Genomic DNA, 20364 nt, shown 5'->3' with positions numbered 1-20364 from the left:
TTTGGTCCATATGAGCTGCCTTCATCCAAACAGTCCCAGATAAGTTTTAAATTAACCAGTACGCAACTGAATACCTTTAAAATAGCTTGTATAGCGGCGACTTTCGCCTGAAATAGAGTCAAGTGTGTCCTCAAGATTAACCGAATTCTCGTCTGTGTCTCCATCAGTTTTGTAACTCAGAATGAGGAAATAGTTAAATAAAAAAAGACTAATTCATATAACTTATTTTATTAAAACGATAAATTACAAACTGAACAGATATATACAAAATGGCATGCCAATTTTACTCAATGTAGCCGAATTCATTAACTATCATCCCACAATAAGATCTTTACCTCCATAACTTAACAGAACACTCATCAATTGTAACCTAACTTCCAAGTTGACATCATCGGGTAATTTTCTCATAAACGGTAAAAGAGACATCAGAAATTTTTTGTTCCCCATCGAATCGTCGCTCCTCTCCTCTGCTTGAGCCTGTAACATGTTTTCAAGAACTTCCGTTAGCTTTCGTGTGGCCGATTCGTCTGTGGGTTCTTTTGTGGTCTGTGGAAGTGTATTTGGTTGAAGTTGGATAAGCTGTACAGGTTGTAAGGTGCCGAAAGTGGGCATTGGAGTAATAGGAGTTTGGACTTTTATTGGTTTGGGAGCTATTTGTGGGGAGGATTGGAAATTGGCGTCTCCTTCGGGCTGCTCTTTTGTTTCATTGATGTATATAATATTTGAGGCATTTCTAAAAATAATATTGTTGTATTAAAAAAAACAATTGAAATGCTTTAAATTTATTGAAACATAAAAATATTTATTACAAACATCTATTAAATGAGAACAGAGACGAATTTAAAGAAGATATGAATTCATCAAGAATCGAAATTCTGGGAGAGCATATTACCATAGATATCAACATAGTTCAAAAAGCTATAGCAGGGATGAAGAATGGAAAAGCAAATGGACCAGAGGGAGTAACTACGGAATTAATAAAGAATGGCTCAGAGAAATTACACAGAATGATCACGGTGATATTTAACGAATATATTAATGGACATCCAACACCAGATGAATGGAAAACAGCATATATGACCCCAATATATAAAAAAGGTGACAGGAGAAATTGTAAAAACTATAGAGGGATATCGGTCACAAGCTCAATGAGTCGACTATACGGTCGAATACTACGGGACCTGATAGAGGAAGATTATCAATCGTCTGAAGACGAAGAACAAGGAGGATTTAGAGCAGGTCGTTCATGTACAGATAACATCTTTTGTCTTAAACAAATTATAGAAAAGAAAATTGTGACAAACAGAGAGTTACATATGACTTTTGTAGATCTTGAGAAGGCAAGTGACACAGTCCCGCTAAATAAACTATGGGAAGTCCTGGGCACATCAAACATACATCAAACATTGGTTAGTGCTCTCAAAGATCTATATTATGGTTCAAACTCCCAAATGAAATTCGGAAACCTCTTAGCTGAAAAATTTGCAGTTACTAAGGGTCTCAGACAAGGATGTTGTATCTCTCCGACTCTATTTAAGATTTATATCTCTACAGCTCTGAAACAATGGAAAAGGAAAGTCAAAGGAATGGGTATACAATTGAACGATCAGGATTACATATATACTTTACAGTTTGCAGATGATCAGGTGGTGATCTCAAATGACAAAGATGACATGGAATACATGCTTAGAAAACTAATTGAAGAATACCAGAAATGAGGATTAAATATCAATTTAGAAAAGACAAAATACCTCTCAATTGGAGCCGAAGCAGAACAACTCGATATCGATGACAATCAAAAAATAAATCCATGCAACGAATATAAATACCTGGGCGTCATCTTCGACCGTAGTGGAAAAGACGAACGAGAAATAGAACATCGAATTGTACAAGCACGAAGAGCTATAGCATGTTTGAACGGAGTTCTATGGAGTAAAGAAATATCAAAGAAAAGAAAATGGAACATCTATGAGACAATGGTTAAAACTAGCCTACTTTATGGAGCTGAGACATGTATGAGGTCGAAGCCACGGAAATGGATGCCATCAGAAGATCGATGAGAATATCAAGAGCCGACAGAATACGGAATGAAGTGATGGTATAGAGGGCACTATAGTTGAGGATATTGAGAGAAAACAGCTCATATGGTATGGGCATGTGAGCCGAATGGGGGACGAAAGATTGCCTAAAAAAACGATGATGTGGCAACCCCCAGAGAAGAGGAAACGAGGAAGACCACCACAGAGCTGGAACCTGGGAGTTAGGAAAGCGATAAGCGCTCGAAATCTGGACGAAGACCTAACTCAAGACAGAATACAGTTTCGTTTGGTAGTCGGACAACGTCGTAAGACGTTATAAAAAACCGAATATATATATATATATATATATATATATATATATATATATATATATATATATATATATATATATATATATAAATATTTAGAGTTAAGAAACATTGAGTAAATATGCAGTAGGTACTCCTGGAAGCTTTGCCATATAGCAGTAAGACAAGAAAATTATATATGCATTAACAGAAGATGCCGAATAAGATAGGAAAGATGAACTTTATGAATTATTAGACAAACAGTATAAAGCTGCTCCAAAACACAACGTCAAAATAGTGATGGGAGATTGCAACGCTAAACTAGGTAAGGAAGATTATTTAAGAGAAGTAATTGGTAAGCATAGCTTGCACGACACAACAAATGATAATGGACACTGGCTAACACAATTCGCAATATCTAATAACATGATCGTTAAATCCACCCAATTCGAGAGAAAGGACATTTACAAGGTCACATGGGCTTCAAATGATGGAAGAACACGAAATCAAATAGATCATGTCCTCATTGACGCAAGATACTCTAGTAGCATAATTAATTCGCGAAGTATGAGAGGAGCTGACAGCGATAGCGATCACTTTCTGTTGAAATCTAAGTTAAGAACACCATTATCAATACAAAAACTGGAACAACAAGAAAAAAGAGAAATATGGAACATAGAAGCCCTAGAAGCACCAAATAAAGAACTGGATTAAAGAACAGATTCCAATTGCTGGAGAGGAAGAGCATAATGTAGAGTTAGAACAAGCATGGCAGCAAGTGGCATCAGTTATAGAACAAGCAGCCAAAGAAACCATTGGAAAAAAGAGGGCTTGCCCAAAACGGAAATGGTTTGACAAACCATGCGAGGAAATTCAGGAAATTAAAAGATTGAAAATGCTACAAGACCCCACAGATGAGAACAAAGCAGATTTTAACAGAATAAGAGCACAAACACGGCGACCATTCAGAACTAAAAAGCGGAGCTACCTAGAACAGCAAATCTGGGAAATGGACAGAAGGAAATTCTTAAGTGAGGTGAAGTCAGTCAGAAAAGGTGCAAGTGTTGGAGTAACACAGCCTATGAGAAATGAAGCAGGTGAACTTATAATGATAGAAACGGAAATCGTCGGACGATGGAAGGAATACTTTCGGAATTTACTAAATGTTAAAAGTGAGACGGAGGAAGCAGATATTACGTTTCATTCTGCAGATATCAAAATACCAGCAACAACACTTGAGGAAGTAAAGAATGCGATCGCGTCTCTAAAAGACCATAAAGCATCAGGAAATGATGCCATAACTGGAGAGTTGTTAAAAAAAGGAGGAAACCTTTTACACCAAAAATTGTATGACATCATTCTGAGAGTATGGCAACAATAGAAAATGCCTAAAGAATGGAATAGAAGCGTTATAATTCCCATATATAAGAACGGAAACAAAGAACAATTCCGAAACTACAGAGGCATATCGTTTATAAGCACATCATATAAAGTGCTATCATTTATCTTGCTAAAGAGACTCACACCATATTCGGAAGATATTCTAGGCGACTACCATTGCAGCTTTCGTGCTGGAAGGTCAACTATAGATCAGATATTTACCATCCGACAAATATTAGAGAAAAACTGGGAATTCAACCGCGATGTGCACCAAATTTTCATAGATTTCCAGCAAGCATATGATTCCCACAGGAAGAAGGCCCCTAGGAAGTCCACGAATGCGATGGAGAGACAATATATGGTCAGATCTAAGAACAATGGGGCTACCCACTGACCCAACTATTATGGACGACCGTTCAAGATCAGTCAGCCAAAAACCACACCGGGTTGTAGTGCTATGGGAAGAAGAAGAAGATATGATTCCATAAAACGAAGCAAATTGTGGATAGCAATGTTAGAAATGGGAATAACAAGAAAATTAGTTGAATTAACGAAAATGTGCGTGACAGACTCATATGCGCAAGTAAAGAAACAAAACATCGATGCCATTTGGTATAAATTCAGGACTTAGGCAGGGAGACCCCTTGTCACCGTGGCTGTTCAATTTTGCTTTAGAATCAGCAATAAGTAAAATATCCTCTGAGCTGACAGGAGGATTTGCTGATCAAGGATCAAACCTGTTGCTGGCCTTTGCTGATGATATAGATGCAGTCACGCATTATACAAGAGACGCGAGAGAGGTGTTTTCACAGCTCGAGAAGGAAACAGGTAGTCTGGGTCTCCTAATAAATGAAGAAAAGACAAAATACATGGTAGTAATCAAAAATCCAAGACCAAGAGTTAGGCAGAACATCAGTATTAATGATCACAACTTCGAAGTAGCAGCTGACAACCACATAAAAAAAGAGGTCTCAGCAAGGATAGCGGGAAATAGAGCATTATATTATTAAGATCGAAGCTGCTAAAAAGAAAATCTAAATTAACACTGTACAAGTCGATTATTCGCCCAATTATTACATATGGCAGTGAAATCAATAAGCTTCTAGTATTTGAAAGAAAGGTTCTCAGAATAATATTTGGCCCTCAAGAGATGAATTCAAATGGGATTGGAGAAGGCGCCGCAATGCTGAATTGGTGACTCTGTATGGAACTGAAAACATAGTTAGACATATCAAGACAAACCGAATAAGATGGGCAGGTCACGTGGTACGATCAGAGGATGACAGAGTGTTAAAGATAGTGTTTTTTGAAAGACCAGATGGTAGAAGATCAGTAGGCCGACCGACAAGACCTGGCACATCTAAAACGAGACGACTACTAGAAACAACAGAGATGAAAATACTCCGACGAATATCAGGTAAAAGTCTGTTGAATGGGGAGAGAAGCGAAAACATGACAAAACGGAAACAGTAGTGGAACGAACACATTAGTAGAATGGCAGAGGATAGCATAGTATGAATAGAACGAGATGAGTCACCAAATGGACGAAGAAGTATTGGCACATAAAGAAAAAGATGGTGCGACAATTTAAACAATTTAGGAGACTAATATTGAAGAAGAAACAGGCTTTAAAGCCTACATACAAGAAGAAAGAAGAAGAAAAACAAGGTGAATAAATTAAGAGAACCAATATCACAACAGTTAAATGTAAAAGTGTAAAAGACGCTCTAAAGATATTACTCGGTAGATTGAAATTTATATAAAATAAAAGTTAATGGTACTCACTTTCCTCCTAACTCCATGTCCTCGCTAGTTCTGAAATAAAATGATTATATTTACAAAATTTATATCTACGATAGCCCAATTTAAAGGAATGAATTTAATTTTGTAATATTTAATAATGTAGTTGTATAGTAAGAAATTTGTAACAAATAACTTAAATTGATAATTCTAAAGTTTTCTGGTAAATTTTGATGCTATTTTAAAGATTTTAAAGGTTTTAACCATTGGATGACCAAGAGTGGTCAATTTATGTGAGCCCAATTAATGTTTTTCTTTAATAAATTCAGAAATATTTTCAATTTTCAACTCATTATTTTGTTATCTCACTTTAATATCATTCTAAATACCCTCACATTTTTGTAATAAAAAAAAAATTTCCTATATTTCACGAATAAAAAATATTTTCTGAATTTGGGGTCAAAGACGACCCCTTTTGTACAAGGGCAATTACGAAAAACCATAAGGAGGTACCCAAACAATTTATCCCCGACAAAAATCGAGAGGAACGTTCAAGCGAAATTTTGTATACAAAAGATGCCATTTTAGTTTCCTATGTACCTACCGAATAAAAAAAATAGGATGCCTGGTGTCTGGTAAAGAAACAGCCTATAAGCCCCAAATTATTTTGGGCTATAACAAGCACAAAGGTGCAGTAGATAGTATGAATAAAATGGTCAAGGAATATTCATGCAATCATAATACAAAGAGGTTGCATTTTAAAATGTTATTGACATAGGTAGTATAAATGCATTTGCTCTGTACATAGATAAATATGACTACGAAAATACGAAAACAACTGCAGGTATGGCATTACCTGTGGATCTGTTGATTGAACATACACACCCACACACACTCACAAACACACAAAATACATGGAAAACCTATACAGTATATATATATATATATATATATATATATATATATATATATATATATATATATATATATATTGGGGATTCTACAGTATTCACTGCCTTCCCTTGCTCAACCGTTTCCATCTCTCTCTGTTGTTCCATTCTCCATCGTTTAGGCCTCTCTTACTCATGGCGTCGTCTACTTCGTTCTTCCAGGATTTTCGGGGTCGTCCTCTTTTGCTCCTTCCTATGGGGCTCCATTCGGTTATTCTCTTTATCCATCTGCTGTCGCTAGTTCTTCTTACATGTCCATACCACTTTAGTCTTTTTTGTTCTATATATGTTAGTATGTCTGTTTCTATTGATGTTCTTTGCTTTATTTCGTCATTACTTCTCCTATCCATTCTTGTTACTCTGCAGCATCTTCGCAGGCATTCCATCTCTGTTGCTACTATCTTACTGCTGTTTTTCTTGTTTATGATCCAATTTTCAGCCCATATGTCATAATACTTCGCACTAATGTTTTATAAATCTGCGTTTTTGTCTTCATATTTAGGTGTCTATCCCACCACACTGAGTTAAGTTGTCGGATTTCTGTTCTTGTTTGTCCTAATCTTTGTGTAATTTCTTCCCCTGTTGTTGCCTTTTTCGTGATTATAAACCCCAGGTATTTGAATTTATCATTTTCTTTGATTGTTACGTTGTCATCAATCTGTAGATCTTCTATGTCTTCTTAACTTGTAGATAGGTACTCTGTTTTCGCGAGGTTAATATCTAGGCCAGCCTTGGTATATTCTTCTTGTAGTTTCTTCATCATGTAGCTGAGGTCGTCTTGGTCTTGTGCAATCACTACTTGATCGTCTGCAAAACTTAACGTATATAGGTATTCGTTCCGTACCGGTACTCCCATGCCTTCGCATTTTCTTTTCCATGTAGTCAAGGCTTTCTCTAAGTATATTTTGAATAGGGTTGGAGATGTGGAACAACCCTGCAGGAGCCCTTTTGTTGTGGTGAAGTCTCCTATGATTCTTGTTCCCATTTAATGGACACTTTATTTTCTTTATACAGAGCTTTTGTAGCTTCTATGAGTTCCGTCTGTATTTCTAATTTGTACATTGCCTCCCATAGTTCTGACCTTGGTACAGAGTCATACGCCTTTCTCAGGTCCACAAATGCCAAGTGTATATCTCTATTTTTTGCTTTTTTCTTTTCCAACAGTACTCGAATTTCCTATATTTCCTAATTTCCTATACAGTATTCGAACCGTAAATCATCAGACAGCAAGATCATAATTGATTCGTGAGAATTATCAATCATAAAGAAAAACAACATGAAATTATCTGGTGAAATAGTCACTACACAAAACAAAAAGCTCCTGTGTTGAACCAATGCAAGATGATACCATTATCTACTTAGGCCTTCAAATACAGTACGTTACGATTTGGATTAGATATTGCAAACTACATAAAGCGTTAAAGTTGGCAATATTGCCTTGTAATTCTCCGATTCCCTCTGATACCTTAGACTTCTAGACAGAAAACGAATACCATTTAGTAACACATAACGCAAAGGATATGCAACTCCGTTCGTCGATTTTTTTTGTTTTGTTTACGTATACCCGGTTCATTTCTTATAATATAAACTCGATAAAAATACACTGACCTTTATAAAGCGGTGCATTTGTATCGGTTTTTAATAATGTGAACAATTTTTTGTGGTTGAATTAAAAATAAAAGCTCATTTATTTAAAAAGATAAAACAAAAAATATACTCTTATTGAAAATAAAAAATAATTCCTAATAAAATAAGGAATAATTCTTTATGCACTACAAAAATGATTCAAATATTTGACCTTCTACGGCAGAACAGTATCCAAATCTATCATAAAAACTTCTGCGGACAGATGTCAGAGTTATTCCCTAATTATTTGGGCGTTGTGAACTGAACAGCCGTCTTGATGGAACCAAACATTCTCCAGATTTACATCAGAAAGATTGAAAATAGCGGGAAGAACATGATTTTGTAACAAATCGAGGTATACTCTACTATTTAAGTTGCCCTCAATAAAAAATGGACCTATTATGTCGTTTTCTAAAATGCCAGTCGAGACGTTAACTTTTTGAGGACGTTGAGTTCGGTAAACTACATTTCTGTGCTGGTTTTCCCACGCCCAATACCTCGTAATGGCAGGATTTTGTCTCTCTACTAACGAAACAGAAGATTCATCAGTAAATAAAGTGTTTTTAATCAAATTGGGTTCATCATTAGCTTTCGTTATTAGAGTTTCACAAAACTGCATTCTTCGCAAGTAGTCGTCTGGATAAAGCTGCTGCGTTTTCGAATATTTAAAATTCTTTGAACCGAGCTTTTTCCATACTTTCGTCACAGTAACATTGCTAAATCTAACTCTCTAGCAATACTTCTTTCTACCTATACGTGTTGAATCTACTTCGATTGGACACACTTAGGGAGTGTTAAGGTTACATAAATTTATTCTCTAATAAAATAAATAAACTCTAAGAAAGGCCCTGGTGGTAATCTAATAACCGGTAAAACTATACAAGAACTACCTGTTATAGAAAGTTGATAGCAAATAATCAACGCAGTACTAAAATTAAATTACTTTCCCTATCCCTGGAAAATTGGTCAAATATTCTTCTTCTTCTTCTTTGGGTGCCGTGTCCGTATTCAAACGTTGGCCGTCATCATGTTTACAATTTCCTGAAACCTTTCTCTGTCGGCTGCTGCGCGAAATAATTCTTCTACTGTGGAACCACACCAATGTCTAATATTACGCAGCCATGAAAGTTTCTTTCGACCAATCCATCTCTTTCCTTCCACTTTTCCTTGTATTATAAGGCGAAGTAGATGGTATTTAGGTCCTCTAATTATATGGCCGAAGTATTCTGTTTTTCTCCTCTTTATGGTGTTTATGAGCAGACGTTCTGAATTGATCATTTGAAGAACATCTTCATTGCAAGTGTGCGAAACCCACGATATCTTTAGGATTCGTCTATAGCACCACAATTCGAATGCTTCTAACTTGTTTAGCATTGTGGTTTTTAACGTCCATGTCTCACAACCATACAATAGGATGGACCACACATAGCATTTCAGGACCTTACGAATATTCATCGACAGGTTTCTGTTGCATAAAACTGGTTTCCTGGTCATAAAAGCCTTACGTGATATTTCGATCCTGGTTATTATCTCTTCATCAGAGTCACAATTTACATTTAACCAGCTGCCAAGGTATTTGAAATGATTTACCCTTTAGATCTCCTCTCCATTAAGAGAAATCAGACTTTGATCATGGTCAAATATTAATAATCGTGAAACCTGGGAAAACCACAAAAGAACTAAACTCGTATAGACCTATAATTCTGTTGCTAATAAATGCTGTCAAAAATACTAAAGAAAGTTATACTTAAGCAACTGATGGAGCAAATCAGTGAAAGAAAACTTACCTGTCCATCAATTTAGTTTCCGAAACAAACATAGCCCTGTGGAACAGATTCAAAGTGTGGTTGAAAAATCATTAATGACTTAGAAGGCAAAAGATACTCAAGTGCAGCATTTCTAGACAAAAGTAAGGCATTCGATAAAGTATGACATGAAGCCTTACTGTACAAAATAAAACTAAACTTATCATACTCCTTCTATAAAATAATCAAATCTTATCTGCGTATGCGCAACTTTCAAGTTAAAATAAAGCAACCCCTCCGAAAATTTTCCTATCTCTGCAAAAGTATTATAAGCATACTGGGGCAAACCCTGTACTTGTCATTTACTGCCTTCAACCTGCAACATCGAGTTAGAATCTATGGAGAAGCTATGAGCATATTAACGTGTGTATTAAAAACGGCGTAGGTAGGCGTGGCTAACGATGATACCAATATGGCGGAGGGATCATGGCCGGACTCAATAATATTAAAACTACTATAAAAATATGACTAGTTATTCAGAAGATTTAATCAAAATCTAAAAAAGTGCAATACATTTTTAATAAACTATGATTTATTTATCCCGCGGTAAACACTAAAAACACGATAGATTATACGTAAAGATAAATTAATACAGTCAAATACTATTAATTTATTCTCTGAAGTACGGGCCATTACTTTGTTTACATATTTGTATACTAACCTGTAGAACGTTATTGCTGAAGATTTTTTATTAAATTGCTTCTGCTACTGCAACTACGTTGAGAACAAGAAACTATTATTATGCACTATCACAATATATTATTACAGTTTCTATAAAAGTATTATAAAACTAAAAATATTCGAAAAACAACAAACGTAAACAAACATATAGGATCTGTCAAAAGTGTCAAAACAATCTTAACAATATGGCCGAAGTGAGGTCGTTTTTAGTCACGTGATGCCCTCTCCATAGATTCTAACTCGATGACCTGCAATCACATCTAAGCTAGTTGCAATTTGTGCTGACGACACTGTTAATATGGCAACACATATTAGGCCTGAAGCTGCCTATATCGCTCTCAACAAAATAGAAAACTGGTTACAGATTTGGCGTATGAAAGCCAGTGAATCTGTTTATGTAACGTTTACTACGAAACGAGATAACTCTCCACCAGTCACAGTTAATCGACTTCAGCTTCAAGAGTCCAAACACGATAAATATTTAAAAAATAATTTGTGTATTCCGGTATACTCTTTCCTCAACTTTTTCTGGTGACATTTCTTGAGCGTGACATTCTCTGCAACTTTTGAGGCAATAACAACTCTCAAAATGTTTAACAATATTATGAACTGACTGTACACAAGGAATTGGTCTCCCCTCAAAAAAAAACACAAAAAAAAGGAAAAGAGTACCAAAGAGAACCAACGTCGAACAAGTGGGCAAATATGCAAATCTGGAAACAATGATTAACTCCACAAATGATTACATTCCGGAGATCAAAATCAGAATAGAAAAGGCTAGAACAAATTTCAACAAAATAAGAAGAGTGCTATGTACAAGGGATTTAAAATTGGAGTTAGGTTGGCGAGGTGCCATGTTTTTTCGACATTGTTTTATGGAATGGAATCCTTGACCTTGAATGCGACATCAATGAAAAAACTGGAATCATTCGAGCTGTGGGTGTATGGAAGAATTCTGAAAATATCGTAGACAGAACATGCGACAAACAAAGAGGTTCTGAGAAGGATGAATAAAGAAATAGAAATTTTAAATATAATTAAAACAAGAAAATTGGAATATCTCAGACATATTACACGTGGAGAGAAATACACCTTACTCCAACTGATTATGCAGGGAAAGATCCAAGGAAAGAGAAGCATAGGGAGGCGTAGAATGTCATGGCTGCGCAACCTGAGAGAGCGGTACGGATGTACATCAAATGAACTTTTCAGAGCAGCCGTCTCAAAAGTCCGCAAAGCTATGATGATTGCCGACCTCCGCCGCGGAGATGGCACTTGAAGAAGAAGAAGAAAGACACAGAAAATAAATCTACATACTGTTGTCCAGAATTACCACCATTTTATTATTTGAGCCGGCGTATAAAACAGATATGTTGTTTACAAAAATAAATTAAAAATCTATGCTGTTACTGCTTTAAACAACCACTGTATAATGACAAATTATTGGCGACGGGGCAATGGAGGTTCGTGGAAAGTCGACGGCGTGCAGTGTTGCCATTTATAGTGTGTACACCTAATTTAAACCTTAACGAACTGTATGAACGTAATTCAAAAAGCAGAAATCCGAAAATTTTTGTGTTCGAAACCAATATTCAGATTTTTGCCTAAATTTGGCAACCTTCTACAATTTTCAAAGCAAGCAGACGATGAATGGCCGACATCGACATAGAGACTGAAAAATTGCATTCCAGGGCATATCGATTCATCCCATTATTCTTATATTGATTCGAAGAATAGGAAATGAAGCTGAAATATTGTTGACTATCAAAAGAAGAAAACCTGAGTACCTAGCACCTAGGATTATTGCAACTTATTATGCAAGGCAAAGGCAAAAGAGGAAAGACGAAGAATATCCTGGCATAACAACTTGAGGGAGTGATTTGAATGCAATAAAGCAGAACTACTTATAGCGGTAGTCAACAAGGTTCGCACAGCCATGATGATTTCCAACCTTCGATAGAAGATGTAACTTAAAGAAGAAGAATAGTGCCTCTACAATTTACGGATACGAATACGGATTTCTGCTTTTTGTTTTATTCTCAGATGGCATCGTATGCGTCTGTATGAAATTAATTTATTATTACTTCCTTTGCCGAAAAAGATTTGATTTCACGTTCAAGGCTTTTACCCTGCCCTCTAATGAGTCCTGCTAGGACGAAATACATATAAGCGAATTGTAGGGGCACTATACTTGAAATCAAATCTTAACTGTTATTTCTATGAACGTAATTATTCCTAATAAAAGTTTGTCCAATATAGTTAAATGACAGTTTTGTTAATAGCTGTTATTTGTGTTAAAAAAGTAACTATCAAATCTATAACATAAAAAGATTTGCTATTCATTCACTTACTTTCTTGGAGAAAACACAAATGGACGTAGAAAACTTAATAAATCATAGTAAATATACTTCTTTTTCTTAGAAACTAATATTCCATTATCTTCATCCTCCTTTTCCTTTCGTAACGTCTTCATGAAATTATCCTTAACATTTTTCCATTTAAACTGTATCTCTTTTGCTGGAATAGGAGAGAAATAGCCACTATAAAGTAGTGTTTGTTTAGCTTATTTTTTTCACAGTGTTTGGAGTATATACCGTATCCACTAAGTTATGCATATTCAAATTGAGGAGTGAGGGGGAAAAACAATCACAGTTCACTTTTGGTCGAAATTGAGAAGTTTTTTAGTGATAAATAGATATTACTTTCAGATGGTACGGAGTAAAAGGGAAAACATTTACAGTCCTTTTATTAAAAATGTTAAATGAAACGGTGTAGTGGGGAAGAACCATCATAGTCTGCGCGCTGCGAGGAAATAACCGTAAGGGTCCGAAGGCACCCCCTCGCTGTCTCAACAGGTCGGGTCGGGTGCAGCATTTCTGTGATTCTCTTTCTTAGTTTAGCGACATCGTTGGTGTGTTCTAGTGTGCCAGTTGATTCTATTTGAACAATAGTAAAGTAGTCAGTACATACTGATTAAAATGGATAGTAGTGGTGGCGATTATTGTGATGTAGATGTGGGGACTGCTCCTAAAAAAAAAAAGAAGAAAAACAGGCCGTGTAGGTGACGTTATGAAATTTCCGAGTCACCACTCATGAGGTAGGGCCAGATTGCAAGTGCCAGCGTTTTCGTATTTTTGGGAACGTCAATGACACCGAAATGCGACGCATTTTGACTCAATTCAATGAACTTGAAGATACTATCCTCAAAGTGACAGAATTTATTGATTCCCTGAAAGGAAGAAAATCGCATTACTCCCGGAAAAAAAGGAAGATCGCATTACTTAAAAAAAATTACGGTAATGAAAAAAAAACAACGAGAAACAACTTCATCTTGGGACAAGTGAAAAATTTTATTCTGTGAAAAGAAAATATCGAAAATTGTCGTCAAAAGCAATCGATACCGGAGCCACAACCATAGACTTTCAAAAAAAATTACCAACCCCTAATGTTACCTCAAACGATGTCTACTATAAACTCAACTTATAGTTTATTTTTATGAACGAGAGAGTAATTAGCATAATTTTAACTGGTAGCTCCGACCACTCCATGGGCGTGCTCAAGATTAATTGAAAAATTACTTTGAATAATTGTAAAAAATAAATGAATTATTTCAGTGTTATAAAGTGTTATGTGTATGTAAACAAAAGTGACCTCTTTTATCACACACTATATTAGAACTGACTGGCCTACATTAAAAAGGGTTTTAAAAAATTCACATTTTTTTTAATTTTTAAAAATTACAAAAGAGAAAAAGAGTTTTTAAAACCGTCTAAGGTATGTTAAATAGATGAATAAAAATATTAATATAAAACTTACAGCTACTTGTTACAAATCCAAATCAAATTCAGAAGATGAACTTTCAGAACCAAGATTTATAATAACTGGCTCGATCATTTTATCAGTAATATTGTCCAGCTTCCACATTTTTTCCTCTTCTTTAATAGTGTGATTTACTGCCTTTTCCCAGTTTTCAGGTTTTACATTATTTACGGCCTCCAAAAACAACTGTTTAACATCATGAATTTTAAAAGTGGTATTTTTTCTTGAAACTTCACTCTTTATCTGTGCCCATACCAGTTCAATCGGGTTTAATTCACAATGATATGGTGGGGATCTAAGTACTGTCATTCCACGATTTTTGGCAATTTCATCAATTTCGTATTTTTTAAATTTTTCTTTATGAAGGGCACACAACGAATAAAGTTCGTTTCTTATAGATCCGGGATGGTACGTAATATTTTTTGAACTCAGCCAATTCTGCAAGTCTTTTTTTAACCACTTGGTTGTGGGCAGTCCTTCTATAAGTCTGGAGTGATAACTTGCATTATCCATTACTATTACACAGTTCTTAGGAAGAAGATCTATCATTTGTTCGAACCATTCTTGAAAGACATCAGCGTTCATGTCTTCATGGTAGTCACCGGTACGAGTTGATTCAAAAGTTAATAAACCACCTTCAACAAAACCGTCTGAACTGCCAATGTGTACTATTATCAGCCTGCGTCCCTTTCCTGATGGTGGGTTTAAACCAGTAGATAAGTTATTTACAAAAGCGTGCCTTTGACTTGTAACAGTTTCATCCTGCCAAAATTTATTTGGTGTATGACCCTCGTTGATCCATGTTTCATCAAGATAAAATATTTTTCTTTTTTGGTTTCTCATTTCCTTTATGGTTCTTAGAAAATGTCTTCTCCATATGACAATATCGCTTCTTTCTAATAAAATAGACTTTCTGGGATTCTTTTTCCAGCGGAAGCCTATTTCTTTTAAAAGTTTCCATAACGTACTTCGACTCATTTCTGGGTAATCCTTATCATCTCGAACTGAGACAAGAACTTTATCCAATGTTGGAAATTCTTGTCTAAAGAAGATTTCATGCACTTTCCGTCGAAGTCCTTCTTTAAAATGATATTCTATTTGAAATTTTGGTTTCCCTGGAGCATTACGTGGCATTTGAAAACTACCACATTTCTCTTCTTTAATAACTCTGTAAATCGTAGATTTCCCAACACCAAGTGTACTGCTAACTAACTCAACGTTCTCATCAACACTTTCACATAAACGTTTGTCTGTAAATGATTTAAAACAATTAAATATTAATGTTTTTTCATTAACTGTTAGAGGACCAATTTTTCGGCGTTTACAAGGCACTTCCAAATTTTCCATAACACTAGTATACACAATAAACTGCACCTTGCAACTGAAGTACCTACTTTTAGTGAACTGTTAAGAATTTTGAATACGTCACTTGGACCTTCCTACAAAATGGAAAAACCCACCATCACATTTTCTGTGGAATAAGTTTAGAAGGTAATTATCTAGTCAATTACTGTCGTAGATTCCTGGAATTAAAGAATTAAATGTTTGATTGTTGAAACCCTTACTTCGTGGAATGCACTCATTTCAGATAAAATAAAACGTTTTATTTTATCTAAAGAATTAAACTTTATTTTGCAAATAGGTAGGTACTTATTAAACTTTTATTGGTTATATATAACCAATAAAATAAACATCTTACATTTCTTGCAAATTCATTAGTACCTGTTAACCTCCATCACTCCGACACTGGCAACCTTATTTAGGGATTAGTAACCCTCACAACTATTGTATTCTATTCTGCTCCAACCTTTATACCTGGTGGTCATACTCAATTTAAAATTGTTTTCCTATATACTTCTGTAAACTTGTTGACAAATATCTGTTTTTCATTGAGTCACCCGTATCAACAGTTTAGGGATTTGCATACATAATTTATTGTTTTATTACTCTCTCATACATAAAAATACACTATAATTTTGTAAGCTTTAATGTACATATATTGGCCGATTCTACCTCTGTTTTCTGTACTTATGACAAATCGGTAACAAAAAAGGGGCTGACGATGTGTGATCGATGATTCATCACTTTGTCTATAACGTAGTGTCATCTCAGATTCAAAATCTGATAATATTTTGCGACTGGAGAGCAAAATAAAAATTACAGTTTTTCGGTTCCTTCATTATCTAGTTCAGACCGAAGGACGGTTTGAGTTTGTGAAAGTAATTTTTCCCATCAGAGGACATTCCTATCTAGAGTGCGACTCTAGATTAGCTAGAAAGCTTATATAGAAACTTTGGATGATTAGAGAGAAGTCCTCTGCAACAGCAGAATGAAACCGAAACTGTTCCAAGTGGTGGACTGTGGGAAAGATATCAAATTTCTGAATTGGACTAAACATTTCCCCAACAAGTATCCCAAGAAATGCCCAATGCATACCAGACCTATTCAAGTGTTGGAAATCAGGAAAAATAACCCTCAATTTATCTTTCACAAGAATACCTATTCTGGGTTATTTGCAAGCTAGCTGTTTGAATGCAAAGTTAAATGAAACGAAGTTAATATCACAACTCTGGAAGTTACTAGCCACAATCAACCTGAAACTTTATACAACCGCCCACTTCCTGTCAAAGCTGCTAAGTTACAAGATCTTCTCCACTTGACCAAATATTTGGAAAATGAAAACTCTAGAAAGTTCTACACTGATTCACAAGGTACTGAACGGGAGAGAAGTTCGGAGAAAGAAACATTTTGTAATGCAGAAGCTTGCAGATACTGGGGAAGAACGTTCATGGTCGATGCCGGCACACTCAATTTTTTGTATGATGTTGCAAATAAAATATTTTTTGTCTTCTCTTGATTTTTCCTCTGTAAACATGTCAACATACCACTGAAAAAATTTACCGATTTATACAGTAGAGTTAAAACAATTTGTTTTAATTTAATTTGAAACAATATATTTCGATTTCCATGAAAACTGTTTTTGTGGACTAACATTGTTTTTCCCCCTGACTCCTCAATTTATTCGGTTATTCTTCTTAATGCTATTAGCTTGTACCCAAACATTCTTAACATCACCTTAGATGAAATATAGAGATGACCAGAGTATGACTCTTCTGTAAAATGAAAAGTAACCAGGCAAGATAACAGATGATCTAAAGAGAAGTTGGGGAGATGTTTGGAAACAAATTAATAGATTAAGAAGAATAATGACAGGGGCGATTTGAAACTGTAACTGTAAACATAGTGGATGTTATAAACTCTATGAAGACTGTACTCCATAAAACAATATAACTTAACCTATAACTTAATATAACCCCAAAGAAAAAATCTCAGGGAAAATGTGCTAAGAACAACAGTTAACAATAAGGATTTAATAATGCAGTAAGTGAACTAAAAAATAATACTTGATATAAAAATAAAGTCTATATTCAACAATATTTAGAAGAACTTAAGCCAACATTAAGTCACGAACTGTGTACCTATTATGGACAGAATTGAGAAAACTAAAATGTTTTTAAGTATCAATAACACCAAAAGGAAGAACAATATAATGGCCAAAGAATAATGCAAATAGCTGATGCCTTTAGTGACCATCTTCCACAAGCATTTCAACAAACAATACAATTCAATTCAATACCCAATAAAATTTAGAAATTATCAATACACTGACCTTAAAAACTTACTTAAAGCTCACTGTATGGCAAAACTGCTACAAAGATGCAAAAACCAACCTAAATGAAATCTCTCCTCATGTGAAGACCAACTTGAATAATCCATTAACTCGAAAAGACCAAGAAATAAGTAATTAACCAACTAAGAATTGGAAATACTGCACTAACCCACAAATACTTAATCAAAAAAGAATCTTTACCAACCTACAGAAAATCTTCCCTTAGTTTGATGGTGAAACATTCTATTTGATTGCCAGTACTACGAAGAAAATACCACCTTGACTACAACCACAGAACATATACTAGAGTATTTAAAAGATTTATGTTTATATACATCTATTTAATGTAAATAAATCAAATCCTTGTGTCCATTACTCCTCTAAAAACCCTGTGCGATTGAGGTTGATATGGATTTTGTGTTTTTAAATAAATAAAAACAAATTGGGGATCAACTATGGCATGTGGTATTGACAGGAAATCATACTTATATCTAATAACTATCACCTCGAAAAAGAAACAGCAGAGCACATTATGTCAGTGTGACAGTCTGGCAAATGAGCGGTTTTTTGCATTAGGAGAAGAAAATCCACCAGAAAATAGCTACATGGAAGGTACAGTCTCAAAGCTATTAGACTGTTTAAAAAGGGTCAGGTTAGAGAATGTTATCTAAGACTAGAGGACCACAATAGATCTGAAAAGGTTGCGTTGGAATAGGCCAAAAGGCCACCTCTCTAAATCTATCTATCCGTACCTAATAAAAAAGCTCTTATAATATAAAGGCTATAATGAAGCCAATATGGTACATATGGTATTCAATTGAATTGTTCTGTTCGCAAATTAAACTTGAAAATCCAAGCAAATGATCCATGATATGTTACAAGTAATGACAAATTTAAAAATACTTAGTTAAACCCAAGCTAATATATTATGTTGAATGATACTATTAAAGGAGTCCTTCCTGATAGTGTAGAGTGTTCCTGGATGTCATCTTTCAATAATAGTCATGAAATTTATTGTTATTGACACTAAGAGACTGTTAACAAAATGGGGTCATTATATACCCATAAAGCTAAAAAGTGTCAAAATATTTCTAGACAAATAAACAATACCAAATAAACATGCGTTTTTTTACAGTAAGTAGATGCAATTATTAAAACTTCACTAAATCCAATTCTTTGAATAGAACCAACAAGATTGGAGCCATAAATTATTTCAAAAATCAACATATTTAAAATTTAACAAAACCAACATACAAAACAGTTACAGAAAATGGTTAAAATAATTATTGATGGAAACTTACATACAGATGTATTTATCAAGAGCTACACAATCTCTAGCGAATATCTTGCAAATTTGTAAACATTACAAAACTAAACATAACCTCAAACACTAGAGACTGAATTTAAAACCCTGTTGCCATGTTACCAATCAATTTGGGAGAACAAAATTAGTATTAAATGACAGTTTTTAAAGTTAATTTTTGATTTTGTTTCTAAAAAAGCTGTCTTAATAAATATATATCTACCTATATTTTCTCGCTCAACTTCACCTGCAATTTGCCATCTCTTCCCATGTAAATTTTCAGCAATAATTTCCCATGTCTTTTTCTTTTTATCAGACGTCAGCTGATCACAAGGTGGAGTATATTTGAAATCGTAAATAATAGGATGTTTTTCTACTTCTTTAATTATATCGATAGCACTTATTTTCCGAACACGATCCATCTGAAAACTGTCATTTAATTATTTGAGTTTCGTATACATACGTTGCCATGTTATGTCGCTATGAAACGCCCACGTTATTTTTACCTTTAAAAAAGTTGCAGAAAACTCAGTCACGTGGGATGCGTTGCATGCGGGTGCACCAGTGGCGTGAATATTTAAGGGATGAAAAGTTCCAGTTTTTGGCTCTGGAACAAATTCAAAATCCTAACCAAGCAAAAGTCAAGGCCTCACTTTCATCTCAAAGTAAACATCATAATATCCAATCCACAAGGTAAAGCCGAAGCCTTCAAAAATACACTACAGGTAACTTTTATTACCCATGACAGCACTAATTTCAAAAACTGGTTTAAACGTTAAATCGAAAGCTGATAAAAAGATATAGTCTACTACACTCCACAGCATTTTGGAGACTATAACATCCAACAACCGATTATGGCTCCTGTGGAGGAGGACACCGTCAGACAGATGTGTAACTATGCTAAAAACACGTCTCCTCGCCCAGATGTCATACACAGGAGATGCCTCAAAAAACTTTCAGAGAGTACCATCCCACTGCTTTACAATATAATCAATGCATGCCTCTTACTGAATTACTTTCCTACTCCATGGAAAGTAGCCAGTACAATCATGATTCCCAAACCA

At 34.9% G+C, this 20364-nt stretch overlaps 1 protein-coding gene across 2 annotated transcripts; it reads right to left on the bottom strand.

The window, feature by feature from the left end:
• Nucleotides 1–212: 212 nt before the first annotated feature.
• Nucleotides 213–19798, bottom strand: LOC140448253 (uncharacterized). Of its 2 annotated transcripts, none has more exons than XM_072541356.1 (4): nt 19524–19798; nt 12860–13025; nt 5492–5521; nt 213–733 (listed from the first exon to the last, which is right to left on the bottom strand). In XM_072541356.1, exons 1-4 carry the CDS (start codon nt 19720–19722, stop codon nt 313–315), a joined length of 816 nt encoding a protein of 271 aa, XP_072397457.1. In that variant the 5' UTR covers nt 19723–19798; the 3' UTR covers nt 213–312. The 2 variants fall into 2 exon arrangements, with proteins under 2 accessions (XP_072397457.1, XP_072397458.1); XM_072541357.1 differs by lacking the exon at nt 19524–19798 and adding an exon at nt 19299–19414.
• Nucleotides 19799–20364: the final 566 nt, after the last annotated feature.

Source organism: Diabrotica undecimpunctata, chromosome 8 (assembly GCF_040954645.1).
Source record: "Diabrotica undecimpunctata isolate CICGRU chromosome 8, icDiaUnde3, whole genome shotgun sequence".
Taxonomy (NCBI): Eukaryota; Metazoa; Arthropoda; class Insecta; order Coleoptera; family Chrysomelidae; genus Diabrotica; species Diabrotica undecimpunctata.
Note: the sequence above shows the minus strand (reverse complement) of the source record. Positions and strands in the feature narration are given on the sequence as shown.

Excerpts from the sequence above, each read along its gene's own strand:
- LOC140448253 (XM_072541356.1), bottom strand. The coding sequence starts at position 19,722 with ATGGATCGTGTTCGGAAAATAAGTGCTATCGATATAATTAAAGAAGTA. Across the intron at positions 5,522-12,859 it reads TTTGTGTTTTCTCCAAGAAA|AACTAGCGAGGACATGGAGT; the intron begins GTAAGTGAATGA and ends ATTTTATTTCAG. Across the intron at positions 734-5,491 it reads GACATGGAGTTAGGAGGAAA|AAATGCCTCAAATATTATAT; the intron begins GTGAGTACCATT and ends TATTATTTTTAG.